Here is a 22,195-nt window from a genome sequence, read left to right as displayed (position 1 = left end):
CTGTTGTGGATAAAAGTTACCAACTTTTATTTTGAAATAGAAATGTAATCCCTCAGGTTTCACTTTGAAAGTAAAAAAAGGGGGGAAAAGGGCAGGAAATGCACCTCTTAACATTCATCTTAACATGTAACACACCATCTGTGAGCAATAAACAAAGACCATTCACTGAATACACACACATTTATATTGTGTGTGGGTAAGATAGTCGACATGACAATATATGACATACATGCACATAGGCTGATGGCAGTCAGTACTGTGTTTGGAACATTGGTGTGTTAATTACAAGCACGTGCATAAACAAATTACATAAATCACAATTCATATCATCATATTATCATATACTCCACACATATACACATTTACTGAATAAGATTTGCATGATTGAGAGACATGTGTTCCCTGGAGCTCATGACGTTATGGAAGACTCTTCAAAGCTCTCTGTACAGCCCTCTTCATTGTTTTTTGCTCAGCATGAGTGTCAGAAGGCTCATGAGACATTCGGGTTAGAGTTAAACATGTTGTGAGGGACTCAAACCATGCGAAAGAATATGACAAAGGCATAAGGTCCACTGTCAGGCAGCATATGGATGGATGTGTATTTTGATGTATGTTTGTGGTCATTACCAGCAGGATCATCCGGCTCTTCCACAGCTGCTGTGACACCTCATGAGTTACAACTTTTAAATCTACGTACGAAACAGACAAAACATGAGGCCTCCAGCTTTACAAAGCTAGCAGTCCTGTGCCTGTATTGTCAAAAACAAAATGTGATCATGAATGCATATAGCATTTTCACAGCAACTCTCTGTGGTTTAGGACATTATAAGTCATGTGGCATCTTTGAAAACACCCACATTACCAAAGGCATCACTGGTATGGTCTTGTAAATGCACTGCACTGACAAAATTCTGCATTTGGTTAGAAAATGCAAAGAACTGGAGATAATGATCATGATTGTCCCAGAGGCTTGTATTGTAAACAAATCTGGTCTCGAACCACACTCCAAAATCAAACCTCAGTCGCATGAGTCGCAAATTGCACAATGGTGAATAAAATTCTCTGGCTGTAATAATGATAATGATGGTAGTTAAGTGGAGATGCTTGTAATCTGCCTGTAACACATGTGAGCCATGAATTATTAATGTTGCTCCACTCACTAGGTTGTGAGTGGAAAAAAATCTGGAAACATCCAAGAACCTGATTTCACCTCTGTGTTTCTGGTGACTCACCATCACTTGTGAGATAGTGGCATACCTAAAAAAAATAAGATTGCAAGAAAGGGTCACGGATAAAAACATATAAAATATATATATACTGAAAGAGAGAGTAGAGACAGAAGAAATAGGAGGCCGGAGGGGTTGCAGATGAATTCCTACGCTTGCCTGGGCTACACCTCAGCTGGTCTGGGGCCGAAGATTTTGTGGGGCTCCTGTGGTTTTTCAGCCAATAAATCCTCTGCACATATTTAATCGAGTCAGATGTGCTGCAGCAGAGGAGCACTGAAGGACCTACGGCCATTACTCAGCAGCCCACATCAGAGAGAAGCTAGATGTCCATACACCCCCATCTCACTAGTTATAGACATACCCGTCATCAGACAGAGAGCCAGACGCAGGCCTCATAAAAGAGGTGTGAAAATTGAGTGTGAAAGTTCATTGAGTAGGTCTGAAACTCTGAGGGTTTGATAATACTGATCCTCTCCCACTGTTATTCCCATATGATGCAGTGTGAGCAATCTGGACTTTCAAAATACAAACATTTAGTAGAATATGTCAATTCAGTCTCTGTTGAGAAATGTTAAGATGTAAATGGTCGTTTTCACAAAAATATTTTTTAAAAATAAAAAAATTTAAAGAAATTCAGTATAAAGCTCAGTTCGACTCATCAGTTTGACTCATAGAAGTTCTCATGGTGTTACCTTTAAGACATTGGAATTAAATCAGCACTACCACCGTTAGCACACGTACTGGACTGTGTTTTGGCTTGATAGTATTTATGCGGTCCAGTCTGGTCATTACAGTCAGTCTGGTGTAAAAGTCTGGTGAAACTTTTCTTTCTTTGACCGCCTACCTCATTTCACTTTCTCATTGTAAGTTGTTAAATTTCTGCCCTTAATATTACTGGGAACATCACCACATTGCCATTGTTTCTTGTCATTGATTTATTGTAGCCTCTGTGCCCACTGAAAACTAGCCTACAGAAAAAAGAAATCAATTTAAAATTTCAGCAACGCCGCAGTGAACACACATCAGAGGACCATCTAAGACAGCAGCTACAGGATTTGGACATGGTTTTTCACCACATTTTAAACAAGACACCCTTCCAGTATATGGGACACCTGCGCCATCTTCTGTTCATTATTTTCTACTACTAGGTAAATTTGGATGATTCTAGCATAGCATTATATTAGAGTATTAGAATATTAGACTTAATATATTCAAATCAATTACAGTGTAAAAGACAAAATAAATAATTAAATAAAGGATTCATTACTTTCCCACAAAGTTGTATTCTCTGCAACAAAGAGAAGACTTTGCATATGCTTTTATATAAACATAATTTACATGGAATATCACAAAATTGTTGACTAATTAAATGCAAAATAAATAAATGAATGAATAACTAAATGAATGTAACTTTTGTTGTAGAAGAGGGCCTAATCATGACCTCAGTATTTCTTAAATGTTACAGTTCTATATTAGGATAGTCTCATCTATTATTGAAAACGAATTCAAAACAACAAGTGCAGAATATAATTACTACACTTAATAATTAATTAACACATTAAGACAAATCTTTAGGTCTAACAGCAGAACGATCTCCTCTACTCATTTAGTACATGTTTTACTGACAGGCAATCTTAAAGTCAACAGAAGGGTCCTTGCAGCCGCGACCGTTAGCTTAGCAGCAGCTAGTCAGCAATCGGCTGGTGAGAGCCTGAGCATCCTTCTAGAAAAAATACCAGTGAAAGTGAAAGATACGGACTACTCTCATACAGCTAACGTTAAATCAGACAAAGGAAATCTCTTTGAAGACAAGAGTATAAAGGTATGGGATTCGTGTCATCACTAACAAATTGTTTGATCTGCTTTTATGTAATAAATCGTCTTTAGTCATCGTTACTCGAGACGACTGTACAAAACGAGTTGTCGCAGCGTCTCGACCTGGTCTTTGTTTCTCAGTTATAAACCTTGTTCAGCGACATATATTTTATGTGAATCTAGAATAACGGGTGTCGATTGACTTAGTTTTAACTGACATCCGGTTAACTTGGGACATTATCCGCATAACGATTACAAGCACGCTAGCCTCTCAGCTAACAATGGGGCAAGGAGATTACGACCAGTGTCCCCCTCCCCACCCCTTGTGAAATTGATTTGGATGTAGCTAGCTACCGTTGTTTACCTTACATCAGTTTAAGGGTAGCTTGCTAACGAAGCCAAAAAGATGAGTTTCTAAGGTTAACTCACATTCCGTGGCTTACACGTTAGCATTAGTTACTCATTGCTAACATCTGTTAATAAGGTTCGCCGGTGTCTCCAAGGGAGTTAAGGATTTTTTTTTAAGTTTGAATAGAAGGCCGACATTTTAACTCGTGTTAAGTTCCCCTGTCGAATTCCTAATGTAGTTCACGGTCCTCATGTGTATCTAACCCCAACTAAACATGTAACGCTAATTAGCTACCTAGCGACTAACATTTGGTTACGTCTCAGGGTAACAGCAAGGGCTGGCTCAAATACTGGGTTTTATTCCGTAGTAGTCTTATCAAAGACAGGTTGATTTGCTCGATAACGTCTGTCACTCTCCGTGGCCAGTGTTGTCGGTTTGGGTCTCGCTTCAGTGTCCTGAGTGTAACCCTGGACGCCATTAAGCAAGGTAGCTACGTTAAACTGGTAAACGTAATTACAGCGTTGCTCAAAAACGAACCAACGTTACTATAAATGAATAACATCATCCTTGGTAACCATCAGTTTAAGAATCCTCAGCTCATCGTTAGATGGCCGGCGATCAGATAGTTGAGTATATGTTGTTTACAATGTTTTAAAAAGATGGAAAAGAAACTCAAAGTAGTTAAGGAAATCAAAAAAATCAAAGATAAAAATAATATAAAGTGTATTTGTAAGGTGTATTGGGCCTCTGCGTCGCACCGGAACAGCTTCAGTCCACCTCAGCATTGAATATATAAGTCTCTGGAACTCTGCTGGAGGAATGAAACCTCATACTTCCAAAATATATTCCTTATTTGGTGTTTTGGCGATGGTGGGGTGGAGAGCTCAGCCTAACATATGGTTCACATAATGTCATACTTATCAAAGCATTCAGTGACCCCTCCTGCCTTATGGATGAGGACATTGTCATCCTTGAGAGATTACTCCCATCAAGATGGAAATGTTTCATCAAATTAAATATAGCTTGACAGTTATTTCACACATTTTGCACAGTGTCCCACTTCACACAAATTTTGGGATTACAGCTGTATACTAACTTTCTATATAATTGTTGAAGTACTGTTTTTGCTAACACAGGCTGATCATGTCCTGCATTGATATTCCTTTACGTATCATACTAATGCACAAGCATCATGGTCATCAAATGTATCCTATCGACCACAATTTCTAGCCCTATTGACTGTAATTGACTGTAATTGTCTTTCCCATAAATCTAAATGTGGATGACCTTTTAGCCACCGTTCCTATCAAAACTCTAGCCAGTTGAGCGGTCTGTGTGAAAGAAGCTCTTGCCATTCGTGTCCCACTAATGAACCCTCTGTCAAAGTCACTTAGATCTTTTTCTCCTGCTAACTTGATACAAAATCAGAATCAAGCGGGCCTGCTCAGCATTCTTATACATGCCACTCTGCGTGGTTGGATATTAATTGTTCAACTGTTTCATACAGTGCACCTGTGTGAAAACATCTGAGTTTACTGTGTTTTTCCACTCATCTATTCAGGTTCATTCCTATATTTGACTGTTTCTAGACAGACATAAATAGCTCCAATATAAATGCATTCATATATAAAAGTCTGATGGTCACATTGTCACCTGGTATGGGTACAACAACCACCCTATAAAGCAATAATAATTTTAACATTCTAATATAAATATTTTAGACATGGTTCTATATATGTTGATTAATAAATTAAAAAATTAATAAATGTCAAGAAAGAAAATCTGATATACTACATACTACTGTTGTCCAGTTATAGTTTTTGCTCTGGTTATTCAAAAGTATACACTGCAGTGTATAACCTTAATTTGTCATCCTTATCATTGATAGTTTATAATAGAGCTGTCCATACCGGGTATACTTCTTATAAAAGATGGACTTCTAAATCTCTATTTTCTCTGCCTCTGCTCAGATGTGAAGTTTTATTTTCCTGTTTGTTTCATCTATTTGTTTGGGAACAAAAATGTCCATTTATTCCAACAATTTTATATCATAAATTTTCTCCCCCATAGATGCCTTCAGCGATGGTTGGCAACAGTGCTGTTCAGTCTGCCATTCCAGACCTGGGAAATGGAAGTCATTTTGAGACCATGAAGCAGGTTCTTGGTGTGATTGAGAAGAAGGTTCGCAACATGGAAAAGAAAAAGGTATCTCTAGTTCATTAAATGCCCTGTCACATTCTTTTTTCTTTTGTTCAACCCAAACCAAGGTGTCAGGTTTGTGTTTTGTTTTTGCAAACGTGTTTTAGTTGACATCGCTAGCTTTTCCTCTCATAGCATGGGATATGACATAACTATCCCCTTTGCTGATGTGGGCGAGCACAAATCAAGACATCTTCAATATTTTAATGTTTTAACATTGGAGGAGAAAGATTAAAGTAGGTACTGTATGTCTGTGCATTTTATGAGTGGATTTTCTGGTACAGTTTGAATGCTCACTAGTGGTAACTGCCCATCAGTGGACAGAACTGAGCATGTCTGTTTTTTATGGTGGCAAAACAACAGCTTGGTTAGAAACTGTCTCTCATTTCACCTAAACATTCCATATTTGGATTTTCAAGACTCAGAGCATGTGCCCCCATTTGCAGACAGCACCAGTTGTCTTGGTCCCAGTTTGTCCTTTTTGCCAGAACCTGTGTCTGGAACATGATGGATCTTTCCTGACTAGATCCTCCTTCATCTATAAAAGCACATTGACAGTTAAGCCAATCTCACCTGATTGTGTGAGACATCTATTTATGTTATAAGCAAGGAAATGATTTAAAAAAAAAAAAAAAAAGTCTGTCTTTGTTTTGTATTTTATCTCAAGTTAAGTTTCACATTTTGTGTTTTTAATCTTCTTACAGTCCAAACTGGATGACTATCAGGCAAAGAAGAACAAGGGAGAAAGACTGAACCACGATCAGCTGGTAAGCTGAAAACAGTCAGAGTTTGTATACAGACTTGAGAATGCATGTGTCAGAATCGTGTTGCTAAACGTTGGAAAACAGAACGTCCTTATTTGTTACTGTATCCTGTTATGTTAGAGGAAAATAATTTTTAAAATGATTCATAATATAAATTGTCTTTCCATGATGCACCTGAAGGAGGCCTTGTCGAAGTACCAAGAGATCATCAACAATCTTGAGTTTGCTCGAGAATTGCAGAAGAACTTCCTGGCACTGGGCCAAGAGGTGAGTCCTGAGTTTGTACTCTTAATTTGCTGATTGGTTTTTATATCTTAATTAATTAATTTTTAAGGTTAATCTTTTTAAAAGCTTTTAAGTCTCGATTATAAGCGTTTAAATATCACAGTTGCCTGTTGTAACTGATAACTAACTTTATCAATAAAACTGCATATCTAAAGCTGCATATCATAACAACCCAATATGACAAGAACTCACAGACTTCAGCCAATGTTGGATAAGCTGTTTACAAAGTCTGGTGAGCTGTGCTACCAGTTATTCTACATTAAATGAAGCATCGCTACACTGAAGCTACCCCCAGAGAAATGTAGCAAACTAAGCTACAGTAACATGACAAACTAGTTTACTACATTGAAGCTGTTTATTTGATATATTGAACCAACTTCGTTCTAAGTCATTCTAAGTGCTACCTGTCAAACAGGCAAAAAATTTTCAGGCTGCTTCAGTTGTTCAGTTATCAATAAGGTGTGCTCTCTGTTCTAACTGCTCCAAAAACATTTGTCCAATAAATCCTCCACATAATAATTAATAATAACATGTTTTATGTTCAGGCTGTAAATTAACTCAAAATTGTAACTCAACTCAAACTACAGTAGCAAAAGAATAAAGATCCTGACTCCCTCGGGATCAATTCCTCTCTGTCGTCGCCCTCTGCCATGTTTCCATCAACTAAACCTAAGCCTGCGTGTCTGTACTCCACTGCAGCAGAGATGCCATAGGCACCAGCCAACGGATTGGTGAGTGATGCCACTGAAGTGCTTCTGTCGGCTACACATACGGCGTCACTTACTGATCTTGAGCACTTTTATTTCAGAGCACAGCAGAACTCTCCGCTGCATTTGAGCTAAAGAAATGCTTGGGAAAAATGTAGCTTGTGTGAGTGCTTCCGCACTACATAACCAATAAAAGAGCTAAGCCAGTGAAAAGCTATTTGCTTCAGACGATGCTCCCTACATGTTACTCAGAAATGTAGCTAAACTAGTAGCACTGCTACTGCCCAACACTGGTGGTTGCTCTTTGCTTTGGGAAAGAGGATGCACCAAAACGTTTATGATTGTGTGTACTCAGGTTCAAAAAGCAGTGAAGAAGTCAGCAAGACGGGAACAGCTGCAGCGGGAGGAGATGGAACAGCGGCGGCTGAAGACAGTTTTGGAGCTACAATTTTTATTGGACCAGTTGGGAGATGACAGTGTCAGGCAGGAGCTCAAACAGCCTGATGCCACCGGTTCCCCCTTGCTCACTGAAGCTGACTTAACATCGCTTGATGAGTTTTACAAACTGGTGGGACCTGATAGAAACAATGACATCAGGTATGAGGATGCCTGTGATTTTCAGTGCTTTGAATATTTAAATGTGCATAAAGGTTTACGTGCTCAGTGAGTAAGGATGTTGATACAGAGGGTCAACAGCATACTACCAAACTGTATTTTTACCCTGTTGTGTACCTTACAGGTTGACTGAACAGTATGAAGAGGCATCACTACACTTGTGGGAACTGCTTGAGGGCCGAGACAAGGCTGTGGCAGGGACCACATGTAAGTATTTTCATTGATCGTGATCCTTCAACATACAGACGCAGTCAGTTAGTAAATTAATGTGTATGCGTGTGTCATTAAGCCATGCTTTTTTTTTTTTTTTAACTAACTTGTCATGTATTTGTTTCAGACAAGGCACTGAAGGACACTCTGGACAAAGTGGTGCGGAGTGGTTACTTTGACAGAGCACAAACTCATCAGAATGGGACGTGTGACTTGGAGGAGCAAGAGGAGCAGACTGTGGCGGCTGAGTCAAAGGATGGGATGCAGCCATCAGAACCTGGTAATTGCAACATACTGGATTGTGTGTGAAAATATTTGTTTGACCTTTGACCCAGTAAGAAAACTGTTTTCGCTCTATCCTCTTTTCTCCAGAAGGAACAGCTACTGAAAAATATATAGAGCCAGTTACAGTGGAAACCACAGAGGTGAGATTTAGCAAATATGCTGCACAATAAATCACATAAATCTCAGCTTTGCAGCTGAAATTTTTATTTTTATTTTTTATTTTTTGTTGTTCTATTTTCTTCATTTTTTTTTGTCTTTTTACATTTTATTGTCTTATAGTTTGTAAACAGACAGTTCATTCCAGAAACAACGTACAGCAGTACAGACAAAGACCAAGTGGACGAGTGGACAGTCGAGGCTCAGGTATACTACACGACTTAATCACCAGAGTACTGAATGTGACTATGCATATGTCTCAACATGTGACTGTCATGTGTCTCTCTTGAAAAGATGGTGAATTCCCTGCAGCACCAGACCCCTGCCCAGCTGGCTACAGAACCCAACATTGCTGTAAACCATATCACTCCCACTCCGGCTAGTGACCCAGTTGTAAGAAAGCAGGCTGTGCAGGACCTCATGGCCCAGATGCAAGGAACGTACAACTTCATGCAGGTAAAAAAAAAAAAATAAAAATAAAATCCAGCAGAGGCTGTTGTGCCCAGCTCAGTGCTGTTAATACTCAGGGATGCACTTCTAAAGTGTTATTCACACACTGAGATGCCTAATTGATTCATGCAGTGGAATCTTTGTCTCCTATCACGTGGATACTAAGCACAATGTCCGGTACTTGTTGTAAGACACTTGAGTAAAAATAATCTTTCTTTGTGAGAGATTTTCCAAAAACCAAATTGGTGCATAGACACAAACTTAAATGTCAGCAATTGTAAAAGAAAAATGGAAAAACATTGATAAAATACACCTAAAAAATGGCACTGACTCTGCCAGGCTTATTTTCTCAGCAGCTCATTTCAAAGCCTTGAGTAACATTAATGCTTGATGATGTAGGAGATTGAACCCAGATCAATATTCCAACATTGTATTGTGTTGTACTACATTGTGTTTGTTTATACTGTCATTGCACCGTCTTGTCTGTCTTCTGTGTTTATACCTCTTGTTTAAATCAGGGTATTTTGATTTTAATTTTTATACTCACTATATGTACTCCATTTATGTGGCATCCTGGAGGAGCATTGTGTCAATACTGCACTTTCATGGTTGTAATGGCAATAAAAACTCCTTGACCTTGAAACACACTTTGTTAGAGCGCACCCCCTAAACTCAATCCATGACCCAACAATACATTTACTCTTTTCTGATTCTCGTAGGACTCCATGTTGGAGTTTGACGGTCAGGCTCTGGACCCTGCCATTGTATCTGCCCAGCCAATGAAGCCTGTGCAGACTGTAGACCTGCAGCAGATGGGCTGTCCTTCAGGTGAGCACCACTTAATTTGCCTGTACATGAACAGATTCTCTCACAGATAGAGTTGTGTCTGGTCACAGTTGTCTCATGTGGAATTATTATCCTAAAAGCTGAGTTCACCAGTCAATAATATTTCTTTTATTATATCATAGTTTTTATTATCATTGTTAATTTTCTTCCAAACAGCCTTATCGGAGTCCAGGCTTCCTCAAACAAATGCAGTGTCTGGACCACAGGAATCCTCACATGTAAGTGGACAGGAAGCTCATGAGGAAGCTTTACTTGTTTTGAATTGCTTGAAAGAGTGATTCATCCATTGACAAGCATCGTACAGCTTACTGAAATAAGGTGGTGGTATTTCTCTAAAAAAGCGCTGCTAGGTGGATTGAATGTGATGCTCTGTGACATGTAATGATGCTATCTGCTGTGTATTACGGGGAGACACTGGATTCATTTGAATGTAATTATAAGATAGAAGGGAGTTCAAGGTGAAAAGTCACACATCCTGCCTCCCACTGACCTCCCCGCAACCCTTATTTCCTTCCTTTCTTCCTCCTCAGGCCTCGATGTCTCTGTCGTCTGAGCAGTCCCCTGCCCCATGTTCCCTGTCCCCTGCCTTCCCACCTGTCTCCAAACCCTCTCACACTGGAGGCATCAATGTCAATGCAGCACCCTTCCAGTCAGTGCAAGCGGTACGCTTTCTATCCGGGTCCAGTTAAACGAAATGACAGGTTTCAATTACTGTTGTGTCAAAGATGTAATATACCTCTTTTTTGGCTAATGTTTAACCTTATAGATTGAACTGTCCTCATTTCTGACTGTTACTTTAGTGTTTTTTGCTTTATTTGTCTCTCTTTGTTGAGTTGTCTAGTCTAAATTTAAACTTGAGTTTAAACATCAGGGAAATTATTCATTAGGAACATCCATACTAACGAGGCAGTAAATTGTCTCCTCATTTCCTAAATCTACTGTCCATCGTGCTCACCAGATGCTCTATAGAAACTGTGATTTTGTTTTGGTATGGACAGGTAAAAAACTTTTCTTTCCCTCTTCAGGTATTTAATATGAATGCACCTGTACCTCCATCCACTGATGGCCAAGGAGATCCTCTGAAGCAGCCCAGCCAGTTCCCTGGCGGCTATGGGCAGGGCTTCAGTAGCCAGTCAGAGAGTACTGTAGACCAGCCTGACATCCCACAGGAGACATTACAGTCAGGTGAGGGTCACGCTTTGGCTGGTTGCATATCATACACTGAAAAAGCTGCTGACACTCTTCAGCATTACCTCTACATTTATACAATACCATATACTATATTGTCCCCTTGGGGAAATTTGTCTTGGACTCAATGCCTGCACCTGTAAATGTCTTGACAGATGCAGAAATTGCACAGCAGTCTTGCATGCATCCCATATATCCCATGTAAAAACATTCCACATAGCACATATTGTACACACCCCATCGTAAAATTTTAAAGGAATGGACAGAGATAGTAGTTGTTTTATATGCACTAGTGCACTAAGTGCACTTTTTTATCTACCTCATTTTGTATTTTGTATTTTTAAGTGTGCAATTTTAATTTTCTGCTGACTATTTATAAGTGTGTTTTTAAGCTGAGAATTTGCACAAAATTTCGTTATGCTTGCATAATGACAATAAAGACTCTTGAATCTTGAATATGGACAGATCCATGAATATATATTTTATTTTGTATAAACAAGTTGTGATGATAGAGAAATATTTTGTGTGTGCAAAAGGTAAAAATGTGTTGAGATTTCAGCAGTCTTTCTAGTTTTGCCTTGCTGCCAGACATTTGTTTCAATAACCTTATTGAGAAACGAGACAGTCTATCATGAGACAAAGAACTTTTTTCAGCTTGCAGAAATTATTTATTATTTTGTAATTTAAAGCTAAAATTTGTAACTGAAACTACCAGTACATCACATACTTATAAAGTCTAATCTCTGGTTTGCTTCTGTCCAGTTGTTGCTGGGTTCCAGGCCCAAGACCAGGTCTTGCCTTCAGCAGGAGGCCATGAGGAGTCCTCTCCGGGACAGTCCTTTTACAACAGCAGGGCTGTGTCCAGGGGTGGACCCAGGAACACTCGTGGCATGGTGAACGGGTATCGGGGCTCCTCAAATGGATTTAGAGGTACAAGCATCAAAAGATACAGAATAGTCATGTGCCCTCATGGATCATTTTAAAGACAGTGCATGTTGAAATCCACTGTTGATGCTAATGTCTTTTGTTATCAGGGGCATATGAAGGCTATCGTCCGCCTTTCTCGAATGCTCCCAGCAGTGGTTATGGTCAAACCCAGTTCAACACGTCTCGGGACTATTCCAATAACACTTATCAGCGGGTAAGAGATCCTTTTATTTTTAACTTAAATCCATCGATTCAGTGCATTGTCTGTACATTTTAAGGCCATTTTAAGGGTTGTTATCATGACTCCCTGTTATGTCCTTCAAGGAGGGATATCAGCAAAACTACAAGCGAGGAGCTGCCCAAGGACCTCGAGGTTTGTCTCGAGGAAGTACTCAAGCAATGCGATCCTAAAGACCATCAAGTCATGCCATGTTTAACATTCAGGATTTTTGAATGTGTTTGCCCCAGCTCACTTTTATAACAATGTTTTCTTTCTCATTGGTAATCTTATTTTTTTAACTCCTGGCCTACTTATCAGAGTCAGCCTGCTTTGGTCTCTCTAGATCCTGTTTTAACACAAAAATGCTGAACTTCACCACATGTAGGATTATCAGCAAGTCTGTGTGATATAAGACAACAAATAGATATTCCTGTAAACTTGAAAGATTTCATTAATTTATTTTTTGTACAAAATAAATGCAAAAAATACCCTGCCACTTTTGATTTGATTCCATGAGAATGGTTTTCTTCTGCCCTGTGCTGTCAGCCACTTTTCGCTGTCAATCTTATAATTTTCATAAAGCTGTTTATTTTGTTTTGTAATGTTTTTTTTTTCATTTTTTTTTTGTTATTGTTGCTGCTTTTTTTTTTTTTTTTATCCCTCTGACACCTCTTGCGCCATTCACCTCTTTGTACGCTGATGTTATTGGTTGAGACTGTTCCAATAAAGTTGTGTTATATTACACTCTGTTTAAGGATACTACTTTCCTGCTTTGGTGTGCATTTGAGGTAACAAGTTGTACTATTTTAATTCTTTATGCTTCTATCAGTCAGATCGAGAGTCGATGGTGGTTTTGGAGAGACGAGTCCTACCTGTCACTGAGCCCAATCACATTTTGAACTAGCAGGATGCTGTCTCTTGTGGGCCCCATACTGTCTAGGTAACAATGTAATTATGTAATGAAAGACACTGTGTAGGTTTGGTATAATCATGGTATAAACTTCTTTTTGCCTTCAACCTGTCCATTCTTAAATGTGTGTACTGGCAGATGATGCCTGAACATTTGCCCCTCGAGATGAAACAATAGGAACAAACCTTGCAAGGACAAATTTGTCACTTAAAATTAAATCCACTTTGCCACAGCGATGCTAAAGCTTTCTGTTTCGTCAAATGATGTGCCACTGCTTTACATTTATCGTGCTGTATGTATGGATTGTGTTTTTCTTAACTTTTATTTTACAATCAATCTGTTACACAAATTGTCATAACTGTTTTATTGTCTTGAAATGAGGTGTACAGTATTGTCAAATGACTCTCTTATCCATCAGCAAGCCAGCAGAAAACACAGTTTGTACATCTTGTGCAAAATAGGATGCAGTATTGTCTCAAAGGAACACTTGGCACACAGAAATCAAATGACATTGCAAAAAAAGGACAGTATGTATTCCATGTCCTAATTATGTATGAAGTAAAACCACATTTAAGGCAGACCTGTTGTTTCACCAGATACAACCAAAACCTCCTTCAGTAAAAAGTGCCAATCTGCCAGCTAGAAGAAATCACAAACATACACGAAAAAAGCAACCTGGATAGCACAGCAATTACACCAAACTGGTATTCTGTGGGGGGGGAAAAATATGCCATGCAATCAAGTTTTTCAAATAAGGACCACGTAATACACACTCAGTAATGTGAGCTGAAGAGAACAGATTCAGATCTTAGAAACTTAGAGGTTTGCCCTTTTGTTCTGATCATTTTTAAATTAACCGAACTAATTCATCAAATCCAGCAGATGAGTAAAATTCTACACTTTCATTGATAGCATAAGCTTCTTAACAGTTTTATTAAACAAAATGGAAAAAAAAAACCCATGATCAATTCTAACAAGGTCATAAATAAAAATACACGTTTTGCCCATGCACAATAGACTGAAATCGAAAATGCCCATCATACTATGAGGTGTACCTGGGCAAACGTATTCGACCACATTCTGTAAGTAACTTTCTACTCCCTTATAATAAACATCTGCAGGATTTTGGGCTACGATGAAATAGGGGAATATCTGTTGAATGAGGGAGTGGGATATTTTACATTGAACTATATTTAAGGAACCTAGCACCTTTATTTATTCTAACACCAAAATCAGTGGAGAGCAGCTGCGGTGTGCTCTTTAGACCTGTATCTGGTGTTTTTCAGGCAGAGCACACATTGGAAAAATTATGTTTCAAGCAAAGTCAACGGCTGACGGGCTATGACCGCAACCATAATCAACATTAAGAAAGTAGCAAAAGTATTGGTAAAAGGATTTTTTGACAAAAGTATGAGGACTCTGAGCAACCTGGCTTTATGGGGCCCTTTCTGGTTAGAAAAATCATATCTTGTGACAGCGGCAGCTAGAGATGATGGAATTAAAATGTGTTTACTACAAAGAGCTTTCCGAACACTTGTGGATCATAATTACACGTCGCTGTTCCTTTTGAATAGTCAAGTCAGCAAAGGCGAAGTAATGAAATCAAAATTACCTTCAACACCTTGTCCCCGTCGACCGCTGCACTTTACTTATCCAGCAGGCACTGGCTGAACCGGTAACGTCATCTTTACGGGTTCTGTCATTTCTACAACAAACAGCAGGTCTTGACAGCTCACCAAAAATCACATTTTTGCAATAATCTTATTACTGAACATTCTTAACAATTTCTAATGTAATCACACACAACTCTTTGAAAATGTAAGTATACACATTTTAAGATGCACATCTGTGGTTGGTTTTCTGTTGTAATTCCATGATGTAATCTGAGGAATACAGTTATTATCAAACACTATTGTCATTCAACAGGGATTCCTTTTGTGCTGCTCTCCTTCATCTCAAGTGTCTTCCAAACCCCTAAGTCATGCTGGTTAAAGAGGCCTAATAATCACGAGAGACTGCTCCTCTGCACGCTGGAGTGGAAGTGCTGCCAAAGTCTGGTAGTGGAGATACAAGTTCGAACAGTTGTTACGGAAAATTATGGTGGCCTTGTGCAGCTTCCTGGTGGCCTGGTGGCAGATCCTGGTGTGTCTGGGGGAGACCTTGCTGGTCCAGGATTTGATTTTGTTCTGCATGGTGTTCCTGAGGAGCTTGGGGTGCAGGTTCATGCTCTTGTGGTTGGGCCTCTTGTTCATGATGCAACTGGTCCATTGCATGGCCCTCTGGGATAGCATTTCCTTCAACTGTAACAAGGAAGCAGTTTTGTTTTTTTAGGGGTCAGCATGTAAAACCAAACAACTTTCTGAAGACAAACAACAAATGGAGCAGTGGTCACTCACCATGAACCTCTGGAGGGGGTTCAACTTTTTGTGATTTTAGCCGTTCCATGTGCTCAACCGCCTGTAACAATGAAGAGTTCATACCACGTTTTCTTACATTTACTAATGTAAAAGTTTAAATAAAACACTGGCATTGATTTTTTGAAAAATTAAACGTGCTGTCACACCGAGATTCCACCCACAAATTTTACTATTTTCTTACAAACGTGCAGCATCATGATATGAATGGTTTGCCAGTCAGTGTTATAGTCATATATATAGTTATATAGTTAGTTATATTGTGTCATAGTATACCAGTCCTTACCTGTTGCAGCTCGATTTTCTGTGCATTCAGCTGCTCCTGTTGCCTCTCCAGCTCTTCTCTCTGTTTCTGAAGGTCAACAGCCTTCTGGCTGAGGTCCTGTTCCTGCTGAGCAAGATGCTCCTCAAACTCCCTCATCTCCTCATCTGTGTAAGCCTGGTTCTGCTCCAGGGTCTGAGGAACATGCAAAGTGGATGTGACACCATTTATTACCAACAGTTTTAACAAAATGCTTAAAGGATTGCATTACTCTTAAGCAACATCAACTGGATAAATATATTACATCTCACCTCCCAGCTATCTGGCTCCAAGAATTCTTTTTTCTTTGTGGCAACCAGGAACTCATCTAAGGAGACCAGTCTGTCTTTGTTAGAATCCACCTGTAAGATAGGAGTTAAGAGCTTTATAGAAAGAAACCTATTAAATATGCTGTGATTTGGTGACAGTCAAGGAAAGCAATTGAGACTCTATTTACATGCATATGAATATAAGACATGTTTCTTGACAGTATGGTCCTAACAATAACTTAGTGTACCTCATTCATAACATGCTCCCTCATACGTAGCCTCTCTTCCTCCATCTCCACCATATCATCCTCTTCATTAGTTGGGTCATAAATTTTTTCCAGCTAAAATCACAAACGGCAGTCAGTCGGTACAAAGACAGTTCACTGAAGCATTACAAATGTTCAGATGCAATGACTTTACCTCTTTGGTAAACAGTGCCTCCAATTCCTGCTCATCAAAAAAGCCATCTCCATTGGTATCTGCATTTTCATTAAAGAAAAAGAAAAAAAACTGCTGAATGAATACACATATTAGCACTGAATAAATGGACAGTTGCCATATGGTAATGGTCTCTGTGTTCTGTCTTCTATCTGAAGAAGGGTTTGTAAAATGGCGTAAAATGTCACAAGGAGCTAATAAATGTTCAAGGAGCATTATCTGGTGTGAAGACTCTATTTTAGTGTTTTTACTTATTAAATTACCATGCAAATTGAAAAAGGTCTTGGGGTCAAAATCTTCAGGATCCAAGCCATCGGCCTCCTCCCACACCTCCTTCAGTTGATTCTGGCTACCCTGCAACATGGAAGTAAATTCACATTTGAATTGTAGCTGAATAAATAACAATGCATTTCAACATGTGGGTCGTCAACTAAACTACACAAAACAGAAAGTCCACCATGTATAGTAAGTACCATGTTGATTTATCTATTATTTTTTTTATTGACTGACTGATTGATTCTCTAAATCATAGTTTAAAATCTGGACTAACAATTGCAACAGGAAATGGTACAGTTTCTCTTCACCGGCTGAAACGAAATACATCCGTCTGTGGTCATGTTCTCACCCATGTGTGTTCATCTAGATCAGACTTACTGGGTGATTGACTTTAGGGTGGTCAGCGTGTTTTTTCCTCATCTCCTCATAGTGCTCCTCCTCTTTCTTTCTTTCTTCCTCATCCAGTGTTTTCAGGTGTTCACGTCTGTCATGCTCTTTCATCATTTCATACCGCTTGAACTCATCGTGCCTCTCTTTGTCAAAGTTCTCCAGATCTTTAGTTGCCTTGATGGAAGGGGAACAAATAACAAAGGAAAAGTTAGAGTGCAATTCCATTTTAAAATGTTATTAGCTCTCCTGGACACTAAAATCAATTCATTTGTTATTTATTACACAGCTTGCAATCACTGCATCCATCCATTTTCTATACCGCTTATCCATCAGGGTCGCGGGGGAGCTGGAGCCTATCCCAGCTGACTACGGGCGAGAGGCGGGGTACACCCTGGACTGGTCGCCAGTCAATCACAGGGCCAACACACAAAGACAGACAACCATACACTCTCACACTCACACCTAGGGGCAATGTAGAGTAGCCAATTAACCTAATGTGCATGTTTTTGGTATTGTGGGAGGAAGCCGGAGAACCCAGAGAAAACCCACACAGGCACAGGGAGAACATGCAAACTCCACATAGAAGGGCCCAGACCGGGATTCGAACCTGGAACCCTCTTGCTATGAGGCAACAGTGCTAACCACTGCACTATCGTGCTGACCCATCACTGCATACAGTGATTTGAAAAATTGTACAGGTTAAGCTCAACATAAGCGACATAAGCTTTAAATAAGCGTAATAATATGTGAACGTGTCCTTTCATTTTTATGGCATGAAGTAGCAAAGAGATTTACCGATCTGATGAGCCGATCCAGGTCATCCACTTCAAATGTATGTGGATTCATATGGTTCAAGTACTCAAACTGTTTCAGCAGAGCCTGGTGGTCCACTGCGATGTCTATTCAGGGAGTAAGAGATGACATAGATAAAAATATACAGATACATTACATAGCACTTTCCTCATGATTCATTAACTTCTAATGTACTATTTAAGTTCTACAATCTTACTATAAATATAAACAAAATGAAATATAAATTTTGTTGCACAACATACCATTCCCTCCTTCAAGGTCTTGTTTGGCCTTGATGAGAGTCCGGAGTCGGTTGACCTCCTGCCTCTTCAACTCATCCAGTTTTGTTCTGACATGATGGCTGACAAAGTCCAACTCTTTGGCCAGCTTACCTTGCTGTATTTTACATGAATAATGGAAAAGACAGTGTTATTCAACACTTGCAGTTGTAGCAGTGCATAAATAAATTAATGAACAAAACATTTCACTAAAATAATTTACATTTTCAATATTCTTAAATAGTGCAGTGGAACAAACTTTGGTGGGTCAAAATTGGTGGTATTTCTCAAAACATTCATGAATTCCCAAGAATATTTATCACATTTCTGCAATTCATCAGCTTAAGATTTACTAATAGTCTGGGCTGGTGGAAACTTCCTGTCACGCAGAAAAGACCAAATAAAGAACAGCAGGATACCTTGATGTCTTCCATGTCTGTATTGTGGAGTTTTTCTCGGAAATGCTGGTCTTTCTCTAGAAAATCAATGACTTCCCTGAGGTAGCGGTCGTAGTGGAGTCCAGTGTCCTAAAAAAATGTAACCAATCAAATATCACTTAAAAATTATCAAGAAAAAAAAAAACAGTAACACATTATTATAAGCACTTCTGTGAGAGGTTTGGTGGACTCAAGGAAGTACAAGAATATTTTGTTTTCACAGGAAATATCTCTGTTGAGCAACATAAGAGATCCTCTATCCAGATGTTTAATGGAGAGATGAGAGGTTTTACCATGAATGTCTCTAAAGTGTTATCACTGCTCTCTGCAAACTGACATACGCCACAGCTGTTCTGTGGTTAAAAACTACTTACTTACTTTCTACTCAAACAGAAAGGTTGCATTTGTATGCATTCTCGCTTCAAAGCAGAACTTACATGGTATTTGCTCAACCTCTGTTTAACCAACATGTCACTATTTAACAAGAACAAACCCTTCCCCTGAGGCAAACATCGGAGACTCCAATCAGTGCACTCATATAGCTCCAACATTTAGTGATACATGCTGGGGATGAAATGGATTTGTGGGATCATAACTTTTAACTGGAGTGTCTGATTGAGGGAATTAAGTTGTAGAGCAATAAGACTTTGGGACATATCTCATTTAAATTAGTCCAAGTGCTGTTACTAAAGTCGCTCTTGTTTAGCGCTGATGAAGAACCTAATAACAGCAACATAACTGCATAGCATCAGCACTGCAAGTGACAAACCATTTACGCTTTACGAGAACTTCTTAATCATTTGCTGTATAATATGAAAACAGGACATTTCCATCACGTGTTTACACACAAATTCTTGAATCTGTTCATTCTGTCTGACTTCAAACTTCCAAAATTATGTATTCAATTTGAAATTATAGAAAACAGAAAGACCAGAAAACAAAACAAATTTGCCATATTTGACAAGCTGCAATGAGCAAAGATTTGGGATATGTTCTTGATTTAAGAAGTGGAAGGATTAATCTCTTGTCACATCCAGATCACAATTTAGATGCATACACAGACAGAATTAATTTATCTAATCTACTACTTAATTGGTATACTTTAAGAATCATTTTGTGAGTGCTTAACATGACCCAAAACAACACAAGTTAGACACTGTGCTGAATTTTCACGCAGACATTTTTACACATCTTGTGTCTTCTTACCACACTAGCTGGAGGCTCTTCAGGTGTTTTCTCTGGCTCTTTGACTTTTGTCTTATCAATACTGATGGGCACTGCCTCTAAACACAGATACTGGACCAGCAGAAGAATCCAGCCGGTGAGAAGGGCCCGGCTCCAGCACATCTGGAAATGAGGACAGTTAACGTTGGAACCGTTTTACGTTAGCTTAAGTATAATTTTAATTACACAGTATGTGAAGATTGACAGTCAGCGTGTCTCTGGGTATACACGGGTCATTGTGTAGCCAACTTGCTCATCTGCTCTTCAAACAGCTCTTCTAGCCCGCACAGATTGTACATTATTGACTAGATAATAATCTCCAGGGGAAGCTGTTGGTGTTAGCTTTAGCACTGCGACTGTCACACAGATTTGGCTAATGAGAATCAGGCACCTACGCTACTCATGTGTGCTGTCAGTCTGCGCAGCGCAGCTAACGTTACAGATTTATATCACTAAAGGTAATGATAAAAGCTTCCCTAAAGAGCATAACAGATGTGCTGTCACTTGTATACTGACTTTATTGTGAATCCTGGACGTCATCGGTTAAGCTTTCCTCCCGTCGCTTCTTCTCAGCTGAAGTTGTGTCGGCAGCTTGCTCGCTAGTCAGCACGGTGGGTTGTGAGCGTGGTTTGGCTAACCCCAGTGGTCTGTTCAGCTTTCTGTCAAACGGACTAGCAAGTTGCGTTGCACCGAATCGTACGTGGCGAGATGACGAAGGAGCAGGTGGGCGTTGACTTCTCATTGATGATCTAATCAATAACAGCAATTTGGAAGAGTGAAGGTCAGAAAACACGTAAATGCAATAAATGCATGATGCTGTGCCGATTGATAAGTTGTGGACTCTTTTATGAACACATTTTCGAGTGTTTCCTTACGTGTCAGTGTTTTTTTTTTCCCCTTTTGATTCCAAATAATTTCATTGCAATTCTCGGATCAGTATTCACCAGTATCTAATGAAGAATATTGTGTATATCTGTCTTCGTTACTATTTTACTTGTGAAAAAGAAGATGCAATTGAACTGACATGAGTAGGTAACACTAATCTGGACTACTATTCTTTTCCTTTAGATAGATAGATAGATCGATCGATAGATACTTTATTGATCCCGAAGGAAATTCAATTATCGGTGGTGTTAACAATAGGCTATTCAAATCATGTACGGTATTAAAAATATACCCTCACCACAGGGATAACAACACGAGTCGATTGATAGATTGGGTTAAACGACTTAACGTCACGCCTTCATCAGCGACCACCTGTGGTCAAGTGAATAATTGCATATAAATTCTCTGTCGTCACAGTCGCTCCTTTTCTGGCAACCAATCATGTCTTACGTGGGACTGGACTCGTCGCCCTGGTTACCGAGAAAATGGACTTGGAAGCGTTAGGAAGGAGAGGAAAACAACAGCAGAAGAAGAAATAGAAGAAGTAGTTGAGGTAGTGGGCGACTCTGATGTCTCTGGGGTGGATTTGGGGCCTCTGTATATTAAATACTTTATAAAGTGTGTGGAAAGTGTTATGAGATAAGTTTTGTTGTGATCTTGTACTATGGAAACAAATTGAATTAAAATGAATTGAGCCTGTGTTGATCATGTGGCTCTGGGAAACTCTGACGGGCATCCTACAGTTCTTTTTACTCCGACAGACATCTGACATTCTCACTTTGAGCTGTTTAATTATGCGCATGATATATAATAAATAATAAGAAACTAACTGAGAGATTAGCCCAGAAAACATTCAGAGGGAAGTGAGAGTGAGCACTGTATGGAGATTAGTTAGGAGATTAAAGAGCAGGAAAACAGGGAAATTCTTTCATCAAATTGAATGTGTGAAAACAGCACAAAGTTAGCGCTGCAACAGGAACTGTAGGTCATATTCAGCTTTAATGGATTTCATTCTATATGCCCAGTGATATTAACCATGATGTCAAAAAATAAATAAATAAAAAGCTTGATGAGAATAAGCTTGAAGAGGCAGAGGGAAAGCTCATGTAGGATGAAGGAGGTAGGAAAACACACAGTGATGAGCATAAGTGATGGTGTGGAGAAGGAAAGTGGTGGAGGTGGAGTAAAGGAGGGATTTGGGGAATACCAGACGAAATCACCATGGACAAAATAAAATCCAAGCTGAAAGGAGGGAGACTGAGGGAGGCAAGAAGATTACACGTCCTCAAAGAATAGATTAGGAAAGACAGTGAAAGCGTACTGTTAGAATTTGAGG

At 39.2% G+C, this 22,195-nt stretch overlaps 2 protein-coding genes across 4 annotated transcripts; one reads left to right on the top strand and one right to left on the bottom strand.

Annotated features, from left to right (window-relative positions):
- The first annotated feature begins 2,878 nt into the window (after positions 1-2,878).
- Positions 2,879-13,874, top strand: caprin1a (cell cycle associated protein 1a). 3 transcript variants are annotated; one of them, XM_046388445.1, is made up of 18 exons: positions 2,879-3,051; positions 5,464-5,598; positions 6,297-6,359; positions 6,537-6,623; positions 7,704-7,945; positions 8,088-8,170; positions 8,301-8,453; positions 8,546-8,598; positions 8,738-8,821; positions 8,909-9,070; positions 9,784-9,892; positions 10,067-10,128; positions 10,441-10,572; positions 10,936-11,095; positions 11,861-12,028; positions 12,133-12,239; positions 12,350-12,398; positions 13,079-13,874. In XM_046388445.1, exons 2-18 carry the CDS (start codon positions 5,464-5,466, stop codon positions 13,147-13,149), a joined length of 1,920 nt encoding a protein of 639 aa, XP_046244401.1. In that variant the 5' UTR covers positions 2,879-3,051; the 3' UTR covers positions 13,150-13,874. The 3 variants fall into 3 exon arrangements, with proteins under 3 accessions (XP_046244401.1, XP_046244412.1, XP_046244420.1); XM_046388456.1 differs by having other exon boundaries at positions 13,075-13,874; XM_046388464.1 differs by lacking the exon at positions 12,350-12,398 and having other exon boundaries at positions 13,075-13,874.
- Positions 13,505-20,629, bottom strand: nucb2a (nucleobindin 2a). Its single transcript, XM_046388475.1, has 13 exons — positions 20,491-20,629; positions 19,957-20,097; positions 18,733-18,840; positions 18,299-18,431; positions 18,039-18,142; positions 17,232-17,417; positions 16,841-16,931; positions 16,560-16,618; positions 16,388-16,480; positions 16,143-16,232; positions 15,856-16,026; positions 15,552-15,612; positions 13,505-15,455 (listed from the first exon to the last, which is right to left on the bottom strand). The coding sequence occupies exons 1-13, from the start codon at positions 20,512-20,514 to the stop codon at positions 15,241-15,243; spliced, it is 1,476 nt and encodes a 491-aa protein (XP_046244431.1). The 5' UTR covers positions 20,515-20,629; the 3' UTR covers positions 13,505-15,240.
- Positions 20,630-22,195: the final 1,566 nt, after the last annotated feature.

The sequence above is a fragment of the Scatophagus argus genome, chromosome 1 (genome assembly GCF_020382885.2).
Source record: "Scatophagus argus isolate fScaArg1 chromosome 1, fScaArg1.pri, whole genome shotgun sequence".
Lineage (NCBI taxonomy): Eukaryota > Metazoa > Chordata > Actinopteri > Scatophagidae > Scatophagus > Scatophagus argus.
Note: the sequence above shows the minus strand (reverse complement) of the source record. Positions and strands in the feature narration are given on the sequence as shown.

Excerpts from the sequence above, each read along its gene's own strand:
- caprin1a (XM_046388445.1), top strand. The coding sequence starts at position 5,464 with ATGCCTTCAGCGATGGTTGGCAACAGTGCTGTTCAGTCTGCCATTCCA. Across the intron at positions 8,171-8,300 it reads GGCTGTGGCAGGGACCACAT|ACAAGGCACTGAAGGACACT; the intron begins GTAAGTATTTTC and ends TATTTGTTTCAG. Across the intron at positions 8,599-8,737 it reads TTACAGTGGAAACCACAGAG|TTTGTAAACAGACAGTTCAT; the intron begins GTGAGATTTAGC and ends ATTGTCTTATAG.
- nucb2a (XM_046388475.1), bottom strand. The coding sequence starts at position 20,514 with ATGACGTCCAGGATTCACAATAAA. Across the intron at positions 18,841-19,956 it reads AAGAGCCTCCAGCTAGTGTG|GACACTGGACTCCACTACGA; the intron begins GTAAGAAGACAC and ends ACATTTTTTTAG. Across the intron at positions 16,233-16,387 it reads GGGAGCATGTTATGAATGAG|GTGGATTCTAACAAAGACAG; the intron begins GTACACTAAGTT and ends CCTATCTTACAG.